At 34.9% G+C, this 18858-nt stretch overlaps 1 protein-coding gene across 1 annotated transcript in view; it reads left to right on the forward strand.

The window, feature by feature from the left end:
• spen (spen family transcriptional repressor split ends) overlaps positions 1-18858 on the forward strand; it is a 570588-nt gene that overhangs the window by 330414 nt on the left and 221316 nt on the right. Inside the window, exon 8 of the mRNA XM_090393943.1 lies at positions 3210-3560. Within this exon, the coding sequence (XP_090250069.1) occupies positions 3210-3560 (351 nt within the window). The remainder of the gene's footprint in view (positions 1-3209; positions 3561-18858) is intronic.

An 18858-nucleotide genomic window follows, 5' to 3' on the forward strand; every position in this document is an offset into this window, starting at 1 on the left:
TTCAGGACTGGGGTAAGGTGATACAACACCAGGCAACTCATTGCAACTTGTTCAGTGGGAGCCAGGCCCAAGTGGAGATACCATGCAGAAGCATTAGCAAGGTCATCTCTACCTATAGTCTAATCAAGTGAAAAATAAACTTTCAACATCTTTCTCTAAATCCAGAGTAATTTAATAAAAAGGTGGCTTCAGCAACTCCTATAGGTAGAGATGACCTTGCTAATGATTCTGCATGGTATCTCCACTTGGGTCTGGCTCCCACTGAAGAGACCTCAATAAAGGACGAAAATAGTCTGGGTAGTGGCCCTTCCCTTAATGCATAACATTATACATATCTGCAAGGAAATGTGTTTTGCATTATGGGAGATACTGAGATAGGAGTGATGTTAGCTTTTGTTTGCGCCTGAAAGATACTTTCAGGCGCAGACGTTGTTTGCTCACACTTAGATAAAGAATTAAGCTAAATTTATTATTAGGGAGGAATGATAATACGGATATCTTGGTGATTGGAATTTGCTATGTCGTCTGCAGCTAATCCAAGTGTTCTGTAAAGCTTTCATAAAACTGAACTGGACTTATTGGCTGAAATTCATCGGGGACCATTTTTTCAGAGGTACTAAACCTAGCACAAAAAATATATATATTTGCTCCTTATAAGCCCACTGTTCTCAAATGAGTACAGGTCCATTTTGTATGCGTTCTCAACCCGTAATCAAACAGAGGTGCTGATATATAAAAAAATTTATTTAGTACTTACCTTTGTAACACATAAAGTCAGCACAATGAAAAAATATTCGAAAAAACTACAAGAAATAAAGCACTTGAATTATCATACAGGAATTGACAGTTCATTTTTAGAATATGTACCGAAAAAGTATGACTTCAGCATCACCTAACTTTTAATTTGCGAAAATGTGGCAGAATAGGGCTTGTAACTGTAACCTTTCCCGATGTTTGACTGTCGTGCAAGAGATGTCACCATTAGGCCATTTTAGGTGCTGTATTCAAATGAGTATGCTGGGATAACATGGGTTAAGAGTGAAAATTGAGTTACCGTATATTATCGCATATAATGCGAACTAGAAATTTTGTTTGAAAACTAGCCCTAAAATGCCATGTCCACATATAATGCGATCTGTTAGTCTTGTTCCATAACATTATAAATAATACGATACGAATTAACGAAAGAAATATTTATTTTAAAACAAAATGTCGAAATACAATACGAATTAACGAAAGAAATTTATTTTAAAACAAAATGTCGAAATACAATACGAATTAACGAAAGAAATATTTATTTTAAAACAAAATGTCAAAATCCTTTAAATTCTTCTTCATCTTTTGAGTCGTCAAACATTTCATTTATAAATTCATCTGTAGGGATTGCGTCATCAGTGTAGCAGTTGTCGTCGCCGTCTTCATGCTCTCTAATTTGTTGTGCATCATCCTCGCTTTCGTATATGATGTGATCTTCGGATCCATCCATTGAATTACTTATTCCACATTTAAGAAATGAGCGTTGAATCATTTCAGATGGTATCGAATCCCATGCTTCTCTAACCCAGCTAGTGACTAGGGTGATCTCAGGCTTCTGAAAATTCCCACCCTTTTTCATCTTCACCAAACCAGATGACATCCATTCTCTCCATTTTTCACGTAAGTGATCTTTAAATGGCTTATTCAAGCTGACATCAAGCGGCTGCAAAATGAAAGTTAGACCACCCGGTATGACTGCTAGGTCTGTATGTAGCTCACGTGCTTTCTCTTTGCTTGCCTCTGTTAAATGTGCCTGGAACATATCCCAGACTAGCATGTTTGTTGACGTTACAAGCTACCTGGACGTATGTTCCATACTTGATCCAGCCACAATCGTACACCTTCTTCATCCATCCAATCTTTCTGATTGGCGCGAACAATTATACCTGGTGGAAATTTCATATGCTTCGGAATTTTCTTCCTTTTAAATATCACTGTTGGCTTTAATTTGGTTCCGTCTGCCATGCATTCTAGAACAACGGTAAAATGCGTTTTTTCATGTCCCGTTGTTTTTATGAAGACACCATTTTCACCAACTGAGTTTACTGTTCGATTCCCAGGCATATCAAAGTACATGGGCGTCTCATTCATATTGCCAATTTGGGAAAGTTCATGTCCGTGACACTTACGTAATTTTATGATAAATTTATGGAAGGACTGCACTTTTTCTTCAAGCTGCTTTGGTAACTTCTGCACAATTTTTGTTCGGTGTTGTAATGTTAATGCTTTGTGTTCCATATATCTTTTGCACCACCCAGGCAAAGCAAGAAAAGATGAAACACCTGGTGTGTCCTTGAATTTACCATTCTTGAGTTGTAGAGCTCGAAAACGAATCGCATTTCTTGTTACTATGATGCCATCTTGTTGTTGCATCAAAATCCATTCATTTAGGTCTTCTTCGAGTTCTGGAAAGGATGCTACATCTCCACGACAGGCACGTTTCATTTTGGGGATTTTTTCAAGACTGTCTTTTTGCTTATGCCAAAGTCTAATATTACTCTCTGCTACACCAAATTTTCTCATAGCAGCACTGTTATTATGTTCTTCTGCAAACTGCACGACACTCAATTTAAATCCTGCTTCAAAAGATGAATGTTTCTGTTGGCTCATTTTCAGGCTAGGTTTGTTTAACGAATAATATTTAAAATGAACTGTGGTTAAACCGATATACCTAACTGTGCTCTATCATTCGGCGATGGAGAGCACATCGTATCTGTGCATAATGCCAGTAATGTAAGTAGCTTTATGCGCAGATACGATGCGCGCTTGGTCGCCGAATGCAAGTGGGTCAAGTAGATTTGGTTTCATAGGCATTAGGTAGTATATATTTGTGTGTAAGTCTAATAAGATGTTATATTTTTTAGGATCCGCATATAATGCGAACCCCTAACTTTAAGTAGTATTTTTTACCATAAATTTTTCGCATTATACGCGATAATATACGGTAGTTCCCATTTGTTTGTGGTGTATATTAGTTCTTGTGTTGAGAGGTTAGATTCTAATGAAATTAATATTGGAGTGATTTGTACAATTAAATCCAAGTGTTTGTCTCTTCAAGATATATTCATGTATTTTTTATTTTTTATTTTTGCTTTTCAACCATTTTTCTTCATAGTTTGCTTTTAAATTCTTTAAATATTGCATTCAAATATTTCTGAAATTTTGTTTTACAGGAAATTGATATTAAGAAGCAAGGATCAGCTACTTCCTATGCATTTATTCAGTATTCTGATATAGCAAGTGTTGTAAAAGCTATGAGAAAATTAGATGGTGAAAATTTAGGAGCAAATCGTATTAAGCTGGGTTTTGGAAAGAGCATGCCAAGTAGTTGTGTGTGGTTGGATGGTATAGTAGACACTGTATCTGAAAAATTTTTGAATCGCCACTTTGGTCGCTTTGGTCCATCAAAATGTTTAATTGATAGAGAAAAAGGACATGCTCTTGTGTTTTACGAGTCTATAGAATGTGCTCAGATTGCTGTATCAGAAATGAGAGGTCGTAGCTTGGGAGGAAAGAGGTTACAGGTAAGCAATATCTTTATAGAACAGTCTTTTATATATGATTATATAATATTATATATTGATGAATCGATTATTTTTGATTGGTGTTATAATTTTTATTTATTTATACTTATTTTTAGTTCCGTAATAGTCGTCAGTAAGTCTGTTTCTTTAAACAAAACTTTTTACTTCTTTGTGTCTCTTGGAGTTTACGGTTTTTGAGAAATTTGCATGTAAATTATTTGTTTAAAGTCAAAATTAAAATGCTGTGATATGTCAAACACAAGTTTTGCATAATTTAGGACATTTGGGCACCTACATGGTAGTCAGAACATCCTCTGGTTGAAAACATTCAGGTTTAGATTGAGTATGGGATATGAATACCTTTTTCATCATCAAACTCCTGCCATGTACCATTGTACCAAGGGATGTACAGGATGTGATAGTACTACATGAAAAATTTACATCATTACTGACTTCCTATCTACAATTTTCCTCCAAATGAGTCTGTTACCTGTCAAGACTCCAACATTCTCAGATCTTATATTTCTATTGTCTAAGGCACTTTTTACCATATCAATCCACCTATATCTTGGTCTTACTCTGGATCTTTTTCCTACCACCCCGGCAGAGAACAATTGTTTTGCTAATCTTTCCTCACCCATTCTGTTTAAGTGACCATACCACCTGAGATTAGCTCTGCTAATGTATTCCTGGATGCTGACAATGTCGAGTTCTTTCCTGATATTTTTAATATGATATTGCCATTGATGCCAACTGTTCATACCCCTTATCTTTCTCAGGACTCTCATATCTGTGGTCTCTAGTCTTTGGCCAAGTGTTTTACTTCTGAAACAGTTCTCAGATCCATAAGTTAAAATTGGTTTGAACACTCTCGTATACAGCTAATTTAGTATTTTGACTAATTTCTCTTTTATTCCATATAAATTTATTCAGTTGACTTCCTACCATACCAGCTTTGTTGATTCTGTTGTCTATTTCCATATTTAATTTACTATCTTCACTAAAAATCGTGCCTAAGTAGCTGAAATGTTTCACTTCTTCTATCGGTTCTACATTCACAATGCAGTTGATATTTTCAGTGCCTCTGTCTTTTTCTTGTTATTGCTGACCTTCATACCATAGCAGTAACAACAGCTATTCAATTTAGTCAGGAAATCTTTCAGATTTGTAGCGGATTTATTTAGAACTGCATAAATCAAGGAGCTGAGATTAACATCTCCAATTTTCATATCAGGTTTAATACCACTTTCCTTTATAATGTGATCCATATAGATAATGAATAACAGAGGGGATAATGTACATCCTTGTCTCACACCAGATTTAACATTGAACCATCTTCCTGTACTTCCTTCAATTCTAACTGCTGACTTACAACTCAAGTAATTACTCCATACTTCAAGGATATCTTTTTCTCCAGTTTTCATGTCACCTTTATCATCTCTAATTCCTTTTATAGCACTCTTTCCTCCGTTTCTGAGCTTCTTCAACAACCTCCAGAATGTCTTGCCACCTTCTTGATATTTATTTTCTATGTTCTTACGAAAATCTTTCCATGACTTTGTTTAGCTAGTTTTACACAGTGTTTAGCTTTCTTACATTTGTCTCTGTATTCCCTAAGAGCATCTTGATGGACTTGTGTTTCACTCAGGATTTCTTCATGAGTGCAAGTCTCAAAGATGCCTCCAACAATCTCGATCTTGAGCCTCTCTTTCTCTCATCCATGTGTTTCCCATAGATTTCACTAGTGGATCTTCCCATCTTATAGGTGGTCTTCCTGGTTTTCTCTTTGTTCTTGGTTGCCAGTTGAGTATTCTATATGTCCATCTGTTATCCCTGAGCCTGGCTATGTGACCTGCCCATCTCATCTTGCTTTCCTATACTGCACTAAGAGCACAAGGTGACTTTGATATGCTTTCTTCTTTTCCTCTGCCTCTTTAATTTCTTGTGTCCACCACAGAGTTCAGATTTTTCTATCCTTGCAGACAACCTCAGCACATGCCTCTCTGGCTGAATCAGTGTGTTTTTTTTCAGGGTTTGCCAATGAATCTCCAAGGTTTGGTTCCTGTTCTCAAACTCTTTCATTTTTTCTTGAATAATGTTTGTGTATTTTAGTCTACAGTTCATATCTAAGAGCTGCTCAACTTTTATTCCCTTTTAAACTTTCTTATACAAGTGGTCTGAAAAGTTCTTGGCCTAACAAGGAAAAAACGAATTTATAATTTCAAAATTATTTTTATTTTTCAACATAATCTCCCTTAAGATTATTCCAGCGATCTCCAGCGACATTATCCTGTCCCTGTAGGGTTCTCAGTAAGATTTGCAAAATACCCCTATACAGCTGCAATCACCTCTTGATTTGAAGAAAAATGCTGACCAGCGAGCAAGAATTTTAGTTTTGGGAAGAGATAGAAGTCAGAGGGAGCCAAATCTGGGGAATAGGATGGATGTTCCAACAATTCATAGTGTAGATCCCTTAATTTTCCCATTGCCAAAACACCTTTGTGGGCTGGTGCATTGTCCTGATAAAAGATGATTTTTTTCTTTTGCAAACTGGGTCTTTTCTCACGAATTTTTTCGTCTATTCTGGTTATAAGATCAGAATAATATTCCCCGGTTATTGCTTTTATCCTTTTCAAGATAATTTATAAACAAAATGCTTTTAGTATCCCAAAATACCGATGCCAAGACCTTTTCTGCTGATGAAACCGACTTTGTCTTCTTTGGTGTTGAACAACCTTGCTGTTCGGATTCTGCTGTGTAATGGTGAATCCAAGTCTCCTCCATAGTAAAATTAATGCACAAAATCAGTTTTATTGTTAAAATGCTCCAAGCACTGTTCAGAGATTTTCATGCGAGTGCGTTTTTGAACTGGTGTGATCAAGCTCGGCACCCATCTAACGCAAAGCCTTTTTATTTGCAATTCTTCATGCAAAATATATCCTACACGTTCTTTTGAAATGCCTCTAGTCTCAGCAGTTTCACGCACTTTGACTCGCCAGTCATCTAATACCATATAATGCACTTGTTCAATGATTTCTGGTATTGTTACACTTTTTGGACGTCCTTCACATGCATCATCTTCAAGATTGGTATGGCCAAGTTTAAACTTGGCTGCCCATTCCTTAATTATCAAAAACAAAGAAGAGTGCCCATTAACTTTTATGAACTTCAAATGAATTTCTTTTGGCGTTAAACCTTCTTTTACAAATAATTTTATAACTGCAGCATACTTAATTTTATCCATTTCAAGGGATACAGACAACACTTTTGCTTCAGACAGCTGTATAAAACAAACTACTTGATAGAATGACTTGCAATTTCACATTGATGCTTAAGACAGATGCACCAACTTAAATAAATAAATAAATCTTGACGATAGTGTTGCTATCTATGGTCTAGGCCGAGAACTTTTCAGACCACCCTCGTATGTTCTTCTTTTCAATATGAAATTCAGTTTTATCCTGCTCAAGACTAAATAGTGATCACTTCCAATTTCAGATCCTCGGTAAACTCTGCTGTCTTGCACCAGGGAGAAAACATCACTATCAATAATAACATAGTCAATGAAACTTTTCTTATTCCTTGCATCTTCTCTCCATGTGAATTTGTGTACATTTTTATGTTAGAACATGGTGTTAATAATAACAGGTCCATGTCCTGAGCAGAAATTGATTAGGTATTTGCCATTATTATTAGCTTGGCTCTCTTCCCCAAATTTTCGCAAAATATTTTTGTATGTCTGACAATCATTTCCTACTCTGCTATTTAGATCCTCAACAAGGACCAACTTTTCCTTTTTCATTGTGTCAGTTGCCTTCTCCAAAGTCTCAAAAAAATTGCTCTACTTCTTCCTTAGTAGAACCTTCTGTGGGGCCATAGGCACCAAATAAGTCTCATTGTCCAATTCTCCATTCTCATATTTGTCCACTTTACTCTACAACTCCTGGAACCTCCGTTATTTATGGCAAGTATTAAATCAGAGCTGGCATCAGTAATTCTTCCATTTATAGGTGCGAAGACCAATAAAAATTCACTTATTTTAGAATCAACTAATCATATTAATCATGACCGATGATTTTGTAATATTATGTACAGGATTAATAATGTGAAGGAATGCTGTTATCGTGTGGAAAAACTTAGAGTTGCCCTAGAAAAACTATGGAATTAGACTGCCTGCCATTTCGAGATACTGGGTGTACTAGTTCAGGAAGCTTGGGTCCCATCTTCAGGATTTGTCTGATGGAAGATTGTACAGCAATTTTCCTGATAGAACTGGAACGTATCTTGGAGGTTTTCAATAAATGATTAGCCATTTGATCAGGAGTTATCTCTGTTGTTTTGTTTATTGTTGGTTCTTCCCCCACCTAATTTTCTCAGAAGTGACCAGCTTTTCCGGCTAGATGTAGTGAAATCGAGTTAATGGATGGTTGAGGTCCATCTTTCCTTTCTGTTTTTATCCAGGGTTGCTATGAGCTCCTTAGCAACAGTTTTTTTTTTTTTTTTTTTTTTTTTTTGGGGGGGGGGGGGCACTGGAATGCTGTCTCAACCATCCCCCCCCCATAAAGGATTAAACCAAGAATATAATTTCTTGGTATCTTTAATTTAATTATTGTCCTTTTTTCAGACTACAATCCAATGTGAATACAATTTCAATACCCTACCTTAAAGGAACCTTGAAACAAATAGCAAAGATTCTTCATAAATTCAATCTATGGGGTTCCCCCACCCCTTCAAACCAGCTCGGAAACTGTCTTCTTTCCTACCATCTATAAAGTATATGTTATCACTTCTTTCCTTACCAGGTTTCTGTCAAGTAATTTCCTCGTGTCATCTTTGTTATAATGGATAGGCTGGCCATTCTGCCTTGAATAGAAATGAAGAACATCAAGACTATATTATATTTTTATAATTCCGCACATCTGGCCTTGTTTCTTACTATTGGCGCTATTCGGAGAGTTTTTTGGAACCAGTGAAATTTTGAAAGAAAATAAGCTAAGCAGCCGAAGTAAACCCACAAGAATTTTTTCTTTATGTGGCAAGTAAAAGGATAAATGACTATGGTATGATGACTCTAAGCAATGCCCATGGTAGAAAGGTGGCAGTTGCAAAAGATAGTTGAGTTGCTGAGTGGTGATTTTGCGAAGGTGTATCATATAGTTGGAGATTTTGCAGTTACTGAAATTACAGAGATGCATATCAGAATTGAGCTAGATGAACAGAAGGTGTTCAGCATATTGAAAAATATCAATGTGAACACAGCAATAGAACTGGATGGCATGTCAGTCTGTGTAGTATGTTGTGAACGTACAAGAGAATTGACATTGCCTCTGATGAAGTATTGTTCAATCTAAGTCTCAGCTCTGTGAGTGTTTCAAGGGAGTGGAAAAAGGGTAAAATAGTTCCATTGCATAAAGAAGTAAATTTAATGAATTTAATTCTGTGTGCTTGTGGTATATTTTTATCTAACTGCATTATTTAAAGTATATTTGAATATAACTGAAGTACTTCCAAGTGTTACCTGAAACTTAATACAGTCAGCTGTAATGACATTATCATTAATAAGGACTTGTAAGATAGAGGTAGCAAACTACAGACCGATTAATATATCAGGAGTGGTTGTTAAAACTTTGGAAAAGTTGGTTAAAGGTAAAATCCAACATTGGGTGGATAGGAATACAATCTCTGTCGTGGGCACCATGGCTTTGTAAAATAATAAAGTGAGTGACATGGAATCAGATAAAGGAAATGGCTATACCATGATACTGTTGGGCTTGCAAAGGCATTTGACAGAATTCCAAATAAAAAACTATTACAAAATTTGGAGCAAATGGGAATGGATATAAAGCTAGCACCATGTATGGGGCGACTGACAGACAGATATGGTGGAATGGAATCTAGGAGAATGAGGGTGACTAGTGGAATACCTCGGTGTTCTGTACTAAGCCATTACTCTTTATAATTTGTATATCAGTGATATATGGAATGATATTCAGTTATTTTGCTGATGGTGTACAACTAAGGGAGCAATAGTTGGTAAAGGTGATGTAGATATCCTGCACAGTGATTTAAATAAATTGGCATTGTGGACAAAAATAATGATTGTCAATTTAATGTTGCAAAATTTAAGGTTATTCACTTCAGTTTGAAAATGTTGCATATGATGTATCGTATTAATGGTACTGGATTGCAGGATTAGATCAACTGAAAATATACCTACACAAACCTTTGCTCCTACAGTTATTTGACCTTTTAACTGTCAGCTGTTTGATCAAACCCATGTTAATAACACTGAACTCAGTTTATATTGTAGTGCATTGTTAACTCAAGTAAATTTAATGAATTTAATTCTGTGTGCTTGTGGTATATTTTTATCTAACTGCATTATTTAAAATATATTTGAATATAACTGAAGTACTTCCAAGTCTTACCTGAAACTTAACACAGTCAGCTGTAATGACATTATCATTAATAAGGACTTGTAAAATATACATTAAGTTCTATAAACATGGTTACTGCTTCTTGAAGTAGTTGCAGGTATAAGAAAGATGTTGATGTGTCAGCAGAAGTTATGAGAAGAGAATAAAATGCCTTTGGTCATGTGTTGTGTATGTACTACAGTAACTGTAGAGTACAAATAGATGTGTTTGGGGATTTTGGAACACATTTTAATAATTTTCCTGATTAACCCTCCTACCAGCTGAAGTGGATGAAATAGCTAGACCACCCCAAGCATTTTTCATGGACCAAACTTCATCAGTGTTCTACCTTTTATCAAGTATTTACCCTCTGCTTCCATTAATCTCTTAACAGCGATTTTAGAGCCATTAGCGGATTAACTGTGGTGGAGTAACTTTTGTGTCACTTCACTTTGCATGTTTGGTGTTACTTGAAATTTCCTTTACTGTATTAGGATATTGATTTTTTTTTTTTTTTTTTTTCTGCACAATTTATTTATTGTGTCTCTATCCAAAAATAAAAATGAGTTTCACATCTGCAAAAATAAATAATAATCCTGAAATGACCACAGATCAGCCTTTGCAATGAAATTATTTTAGTAATAGTAAATTTCTTTCACTATACTGACAATATAGATTTTTTTAGCGAATTTTCAAATGTTTGTTTGCATTTAACATATTTTGTCAAATATTTATATTTTTAAATAACATTTAGTGAAATAAATATGACATTTCATCACATTGCAATTTTAGGAACGAATTTTTTTTTTCTTCTATGAACAACAAATGATTATAAACTGCATTACTCGGTTTCTGATTTTGTCTTTTTTAGTATCAAAAATTTATATCCAGTGGTATTTTATCAGAGACTCTTCGCCTTCTTCTTTTGCTTAAAATTGCAACAGTTTTTTTTTTTTTTTTTTGGATGCACATTACTATAATATCCAGTGCTTAACCACTGTAGATATTTTTAGCAGTGCTTAACCACTGTTGAAAATATAACAGGAAGGATATCCTGTATGGAATGATTCAAAATTTATGCTCATTTTTAAGATTTTTTATTGCACTTCCCCCCCCCCCCCCTCTCCTCTCCTGGAACTCATTTACATAACTACTCTACATTTCTACTGGTTTGAAAGCTTTCAGACAGTATTCAAAATCTCTTATGTCAGTTTACCGTTTTGACAAAAAAAATAAGCAATAATGTTGTATATTTGAAGCTTTTTTAGCAAATTTTCAAATGTTTGTTTGCATTTAATATATTTTGTCAAATATTGTTTTTAAATAACATTTAGTGAAATAAATATGACATTTTGCTTTCTTTCTTTGCAAGTACCTTTATATAGATCGTTACATTGCAATTTTAGGAACGATTTTTTTTTTTTCTATGAACAACAAATGATTATAAACTGCATTACTCGGTTTCCGATTGTGTCTTTTTTAGTAACAAAAATTTATATCCAGTGGTATTTTATCAGACTCTTCGCCTTCTTCTTTTGCTTAAAATTGCAACAGTTTTTTTGGATGCACATTACTATAATATCCAGTGCTTAACCACCGTAGATATGTTGAAAATATAACAGAAAGGATATCTTGAATGGAATGATTCAAAATTTATGCTCATTTTTAAGATATTTCTTGCAACTCCCCCCCCCCCCCCCCTCCGCTCTCCTGGAACTCAGTCACATAACTAGTTTACATTTCTACTGGTTTGAAAGCTTTCAGACATTATTCAAAATCTCATATTTCAGCTTACTGTTTTGACAAAAGAAATAAAGCAATAATATTGTATATTCTAGAATATTGTATATTAGAAGCTTATATTATAAGCAATAATATAAGCTTCTAATTCTGTACTCTTTCTTTGCATCTGAAATCAGCTGTTCAGCGGTCTGCTGAAATTATTCTAAGATTTAGAAATACTATGCTATATTTTCAATATTTTTCTCTCTTTCTTTCTTTTTTTTTTTTTTTAAATTCTAAATATTACTGCTTCTGCTGCTTGTTGCTATTTCTGAAATACATCTTAGAAATGCTGGACAATAATCCTCTTAGCTGAACACAAGAGAGAGAGAAAGTTTCCCAGAAGTCACACTAAATTGCCTCAAGCAATAATGTCTTGTTTTGTTTTCAGTTGTTCAGACGTCCTAAACATAGAAAAACTGACATTTCTTTTACAGGCTGATGCAGTATATATGCCAAAAATGATTTCTTTATTTATAGTGATCAGTTTCACTTTTATTATCGAAATATTCTAAATTATTTGATATAATTATCTTGAAAAAAGGATTTGAATTTTTTAAGATAAAAGGTGCATATCTGTTATATAATCATTTGTTTTTTGGGTTGGAAGGGGGGGGGGGGTAGACCTATTCAATCTGCAGGCAATTGTTACAAACATAAATCACTTCGGGAACATGCTCATGCAGATTAGTGTAAAATAGTAGCAAAAGTTTAACTACTTCAATAATGTCACGTATCGAAACCAGAAGAAAATGTCGTTATATCTGCTGATGTTAGAATTCTTGCATAAATATTTTGTCTGGCATGAATTCTCTATCAGCTATAATGTAATCAATTTACAGATTTTTGCACTCTTGTATTGACAAAAGAAATATGTGCAGTAATTTCTTCTTTCTACTACAAGAACAAACCAGATAATAACAAGAAAAATATGTAGTATTTTCTTTTTCAGTGGGTGAATTTACAATGTACTTTCTTTGTGTTTTGAAATGAAAGTGCAAATGATTATTTTCTTACCCATTTTTGCCAATAGAAAATCTGCTATAATTATACGAGTGACATTTTACCGTTTGTCTCCGACAGGAGAAAAGAAATAATGCAATAATATTGTGCAATCTGTCGAACTTTATTGTAGTGCAAATATTTATTATCTAAGAGGCAACTACCGTGTTTGAATAAAAACTTTAGTTTACTATTACTAAAATTTTACAATTCGACGTTTCGACCTTTATGTCAAGGTCATCTTCTGGAGCGTACAAATATACACAGGAAACAAGCTATACTACAATCATACTGGTTCGTTAAAGACACTGACTAACCGCTACCACAATTGTTGGCCTGACCTCTGGTGAAAAAAAAAAAAAAAAAAAAAAAAAAAATTATACATCAACGCTAAAGTCCTATTATTTGTGTTGTCTACTATATACATATATTAACATCATTCCAGCCAGTTGGAGTGGAATGGTTTCTAATAATAGCAGATTGGCTAGAGTCCTGACTTGTGTTGAATCTTTCAAATTAGGTTGGCTGAATGTGTGCCATCCAGATCCTTGGAATTTTCATCATCATCATCAACATCATCATCAAATTCCTGTCATGTACCCTCAAGGGGTGTACAGGATATGACAGTACTACATGAAAAAATTACATCATTACTAACTTCCTATCTACAATTTTCCTCCAAATCAGTCTGTTACTTGTCAAGATTCCAACATTATCAGATCTTATATTTCTATCGTCTAAGGCACTTTGTACCGTATCAATCCACCTATATCTTGGTCTTCCTCTGGGTCGTTTTCCTGCCAACCTGGCAGAGAACACTTGTTTTGCTAATCTTTCCTCTCCCATTCTATTTAAGTGACCATACCATCTGAGATTAGCTCTGCTAACGCATTCCTGGATGCTGACAATGTCAAGTTCTTTCCTAATATCCTCATTTTTAACATGATATTGCCATTGATGCCATCTGTTCACGCCTCTAATCTTTCTCAGGACTCTCATATCTGCGGTCTCTAGTCTTTGGTCAAGTGTTTTACTTCTGACCCAGCTCTCAGATCCATAAGTTAAAATTGGTTTGAACACAGTCTTGTATACAGCTAATTTAGTGTTCCGACTAATTTCTTTCTTATTCCATATGAATTTATTCAATTGACTTCCCACGATACCAGCTTTGCTGATTCTGTTGTCTATTTCTATATTTAGTTTACCATCTTCAGTAAAAATTGTGCCTAAGTAGCTGAAATGTTTTACTTGTTCCACAGGTTCTCCATTCACAACACAGTTGATATTTTCAATGATTCTGCCTATTTTCATTGTCTTTGTCTTTTTATTGCTGACCTTCATACCATATCTATTACAACAGCTATTCAATTTAGTCAGAGAATCTTGCAGACTTGTAGCGGATTTATTTAGAAGTATAACATCATCCGCATAAACCAAAGAGCTGACATTAACATCTCCAATTTTGATATCAGGTTTAATACCACATTCCTTCATAATGTGATCCATATAGATAATGAATAACAGAGGGGATAATGTACATCCTTGTCTCACACCAGATTTAACATTAAACCATCTTCCTGTACTTCCTTCAATTCTAACTGCTGACTCACAACTCAAATAAAGACTAAGTATTGCTTGATATAATGCCCCATTGACACCATATAACTGCAGCGTATTGAATAGCTTCTCTCTTGGCACCTTGTCATATGCCTTTTCCAAATCGACAAAACTTAAATACAGATCTTTGATATATTCTCATGCTTTCTCGACTATTTGTCGTAAAGTGAAGATCTGATCCTGACAGCCTCTATTTGGCCTGAATCCAGCTTGTTCTTCACCAAGCTTTTCTTCCACAATTCTTCTCAACCGTTTCTCAAGTATACTTGCATAGATCTTGCCAGGAACACTCAGTAGGGAAATACCTCTGTAATTCTCACATTCAGTTTTATTTCCCTTTTTATATATGGGTACTATGAGAGATCTACTCCAATCATCGGGAATTCGTCCCTCTGTCCAGGCTTTCTGAACTATGCAGTGCAGCCACTGTAAGACTCTTATACCACCATACTTCAGCATTTCTGGTCGAATATCATCTACTCCTGCTGCCTTTCCACATTTCAAGCCTTTGATGGCTTTTTCTACTTCAAGTATGGATATGTATTCCTGACTGCATGCCTGGTCAGTGTTTTTTATCACTGTACTGTCATCACTGCTCGTTTCATTTAGCAGTTTTTCAAAGTAATTACTCCATACTTCAAGGATATCTTTTTCTCCTGTTTTCATTTCACCTTTATCATCTCTAATTCCTTTTACAGCACTCTTTCCTCCATTCCTAAGCTTCTTCAACAACCTCCAGAATATTTTGCCACCTTCTTGATATTTATTTTCTATATTCTTGCCAAAGTCCTCCCATGACTTTTGTTTAGCTAGTTTTACACACTGTTTAGCTTTCTTACATTTGTCTCTGTATTCTGTAAGAGTAAAAGCTGACTTATTTGCCAGGAACTTTTGATATGCTTTCTTCTTTTCCTTCACTGCCTCTTTAACTTCCTGTGTCCATCAGGGAGTTCTGATTTTTTTTCCCTTGCAGACAACCTCACCACATGCCTCTCTGGCAGAATCAATCAATGTTTTCTTCAGAGTTTGCCACTGAATCTCCAAGGTTTTATTCCTGTTCTCAAACTCTTTCATTTTCTTTTCAATAATATTTCTGTATTTTAGTCTACAGTTTACATCTGAGAGCTGCTCAACTTTTATTCGCTTTAAAACTTTCTTACATGTTATTCTTTTCAATATGAAATTCAATTTTATCCTGCTCAAGACTAAATAGTGATCACTTCCAATTTCAAATCCTCTGTACACTCTGGTGTCCTGCACCAGGGAGAAAACATCACTATCAACAATAACATAGTCAATGAGACTTTTCTTATTCCTAGCCTCTTCTCTCCATGTGAATTTGTGCACATTTTTATGTTGGAACATGGTGTTAGTAATAACCAGTCCATGTCCTGAGCAGAAATCCAACAGATATTTGCCATTATTATTAGCTTTGCTCTTTTCTCCAAATTTTCCCAAAATATTTTTGTATGTCTCACAATCATTTCCTACTCTACTATTTAGATCCCCAACAAGGACCAACTTTTCCTTTTTCATTGTGTCAGTTGCTTTTTCTAAAGCCTCAAAAAATTCCTCCACTTCTACCTTAGTAGAACCTTCTGTGGGACCATAGGCACAACTAAGTCTCATTGTCCAGTTCCCCATTCTCATATTTGCCCACATTACTCTACTTGAGACTGACTGCCATTCAAGAAGATTAGCCTCGTATTTTGTGTTGAATACTATGGCTACTCCTTCTTTTCCTTGATTGTTATTGCCTGAATATAACATTTTGTATTTATTGCTCAGAAAGATCTCACCAGTTTTGGTCTTTTTTGTTTCAGTCTCCCCTATTATGTCGATCTGGTACTTATCTAATTCCTCAGCTAGCTCCATTTCTTTGCCATTCAGGCTTCTTACATTGATAGTACCGATCTTTAACTCTGGTGATGTTGAGTTGGGGTTTGTTTTCAGATTTGTTCCAGTAGCTGACTTTTCGCTGTTCGCCCTGGTTCCCTGGCGAAAACAACGGGGGCCTTGTTTAACCGGGCGACGCCCCAGCCGGCATGAAATTTTGTCATGTTGTACCATCATTTTTTATTTTTGTTTAACCAATAAGAATACAATTTGGTCGGCTAAATCCCAAATTGCCAGCCCATCCTCGTTCGTTCAGTATCAAAGTAGATACCCAACAGGGTGCACCACGAGAAGGTGAGGATTGGACATTAGGTCAGAAGCCCTGGTCGGTTCTCCGCATTCCTTTAAAGGCTATGTGGAGGTCTCCTCTCAGTTATACAGCTTTGACCCTTATTTCATACCATCTTTATTGTTGATATTTGGGTGGTTTATCAGGATTTCGCAGGATTCTTTAATTTTCTTTCGTACCATGTTTTTGTGCGGTGTAAGGAGCTGTTTCACCAATGTACTTACCGTACATTGGTGAAACAGGACGGACAATCCCTATACGCAAAAAAGAACACATTAGACACATCAAATATAACCATTATGGTGAAGCAGGCCTCTCAGACCACGCACTCAACACCTTACACCAAATCAACTGGAAAAGCACCTGCTCCTTACACCGCACAAAAACATGGTACGAAAGAAAATTTAAAGAATCCTGCGAAATCCTGATAAACCACCCAAATATCAACAATAAAGATGGTATGAAAATTCCAAGGATCTGGATGGCACACATTCAGCCAACCTAATTTGAAAGATTCAACACAAGTCAGGACTCTAGCCAATCTGCTATTATTAGAAACCATTCCACTCCAACTGGCTGGAATGATGTTAATATATGTATATAGTAGACAACACAAATAATAGGACTTTAGCGTTGATGTATAATTTTTTTTTTTTTTTTTTTTTTTTTTTTCACCAGAGGTCAGGCCAACAATTGTGGTAGCGGTTAGTCAGTGTCTTTAACGAACCAGTATGATTGTAGTATAGCTTGTTTCCTGTGTATATTTGTACGCTCCAGAAGATGACCTTGACATAAAGGTCGAAACGTCGAATTGTAAAATTTTAGTAATAGTAAACTAAAGTTTTTATTCAAACACGGTAGTTGCCTCCATAATTTCCAAAAATGCATTCGGATCACCGTGCAAGCCTAAAAGAAAGGATTTATTATCTAACTTTGCTGTTTTATAATAAAAAAAAAATATTTGTGCTACTTTGAAAATTTCTAATTTGTGGCACACACTGCTATGAAAATTTAATAGACAAAGTTTCGGCAAACTGTATTCTTATTTACAAAAAAAAAAAAAAAAAACATCTTGTAATAGGTATATTTGAAATCTGTGAATTATTCTTTGAAATATGATTTTGAACAAAGATAAAATAATCAAGAACATTGGCAGCCAGTTTTTTTTTTTTTTAAATAATATTTTAAATAATTATCATGAATTTATTTTTTCAAAAACAAAGAAAATGTTCTGTTGAGTAAGTGATTAGACAAAATTAACACAAAAACATTAAACATTGGTTCTCCAAGGTAATGCAATATTTAAGTGAAGAGGATTTATATTTTGTCCTGGAATTATAAACTGTACAATAAAAAGAGAAAATAAAAATAATTTCTATATTTTTAATCTCTCTAATATAACTAAGACTCCATTTGCCCAGCATAAAACAAGGAAATGAGTTCCTTGTTATAGAGAACTGAGACTCAGCTTTACGAGATAATCTATTTAAGTGTTCTCTACAGTGTGAAGGATTATCGCACCTTCTAAAGGACAGAACAGCCAAATTGCACTTCTTATCCATGTTCTTTCAACAGGTGTATTGAATCGTATCCAGATTTAGCTGAACATTTAGCTAAATGCTCCTAGCCGGTTGAAGGGTTAAAAACAAGTTTTAGTGATCCAGTAATTTTTTTGAATATGTGAACTGTTTACCTCATTTTCTGCAGAAAAAAAAAAGTAAAAAGTGATGCTAGGTAAAATTGCATATATGCACAAGGTTCTAGCCAGGTGGTTAAGTCAAGAGAAGTAAATTTTGCTGTTTTCTGAAAAGAAACTGCTGAAGTGGTTTACATAGAGATGAGAAACTTACAAATGTGTTGAGAGAAATGTGAGAAGACTTGAACTTTTCTGAACTATATAAAGAAAATCCAAGTTGCACATTTGAATGTAAAGCAAGTTATGTAAGGGTTGTTTAGGAATTTATGAACATAACTCAGATGAAACAAACTAGGAGACATAGAGAGGCAATATCAGCAGACAAAGCTAATTTGAAATGTAAATAAGTGTTCTGACATAGTAGTTTGTCTTCGTAATTCTTTGCAATCAACAAAAAGAAACTGAAGAATTTACATAGTGTGGAGTAAATATCAGGTTTGAGGTGACATTGGAAGATGTGGAGGAGCTTGTCCAGTCTTTTTCCATAGATGCTCTGAAATAATCCTCGATATCAACAAAAACGTTTTCATAAATTATACATATATGGAGACTACAAAAGAGCTTGCAGATCTATAGGAGATATTAATGAAGTACACAAAT

This window comes from Typopeltis vanoorti, chromosome 6, assembly GCF_054136105.1.
Source record: "Typopeltis vanoorti isolate ZY-2024b chromosome 6, IOZ_Tvanoo_1.0, whole genome shotgun sequence".
Classification (NCBI taxonomy): domain Eukaryota; kingdom Metazoa; phylum Arthropoda; class Arachnida; order Uropygi; family Thelyphonidae; genus Typopeltis; species Typopeltis vanoorti.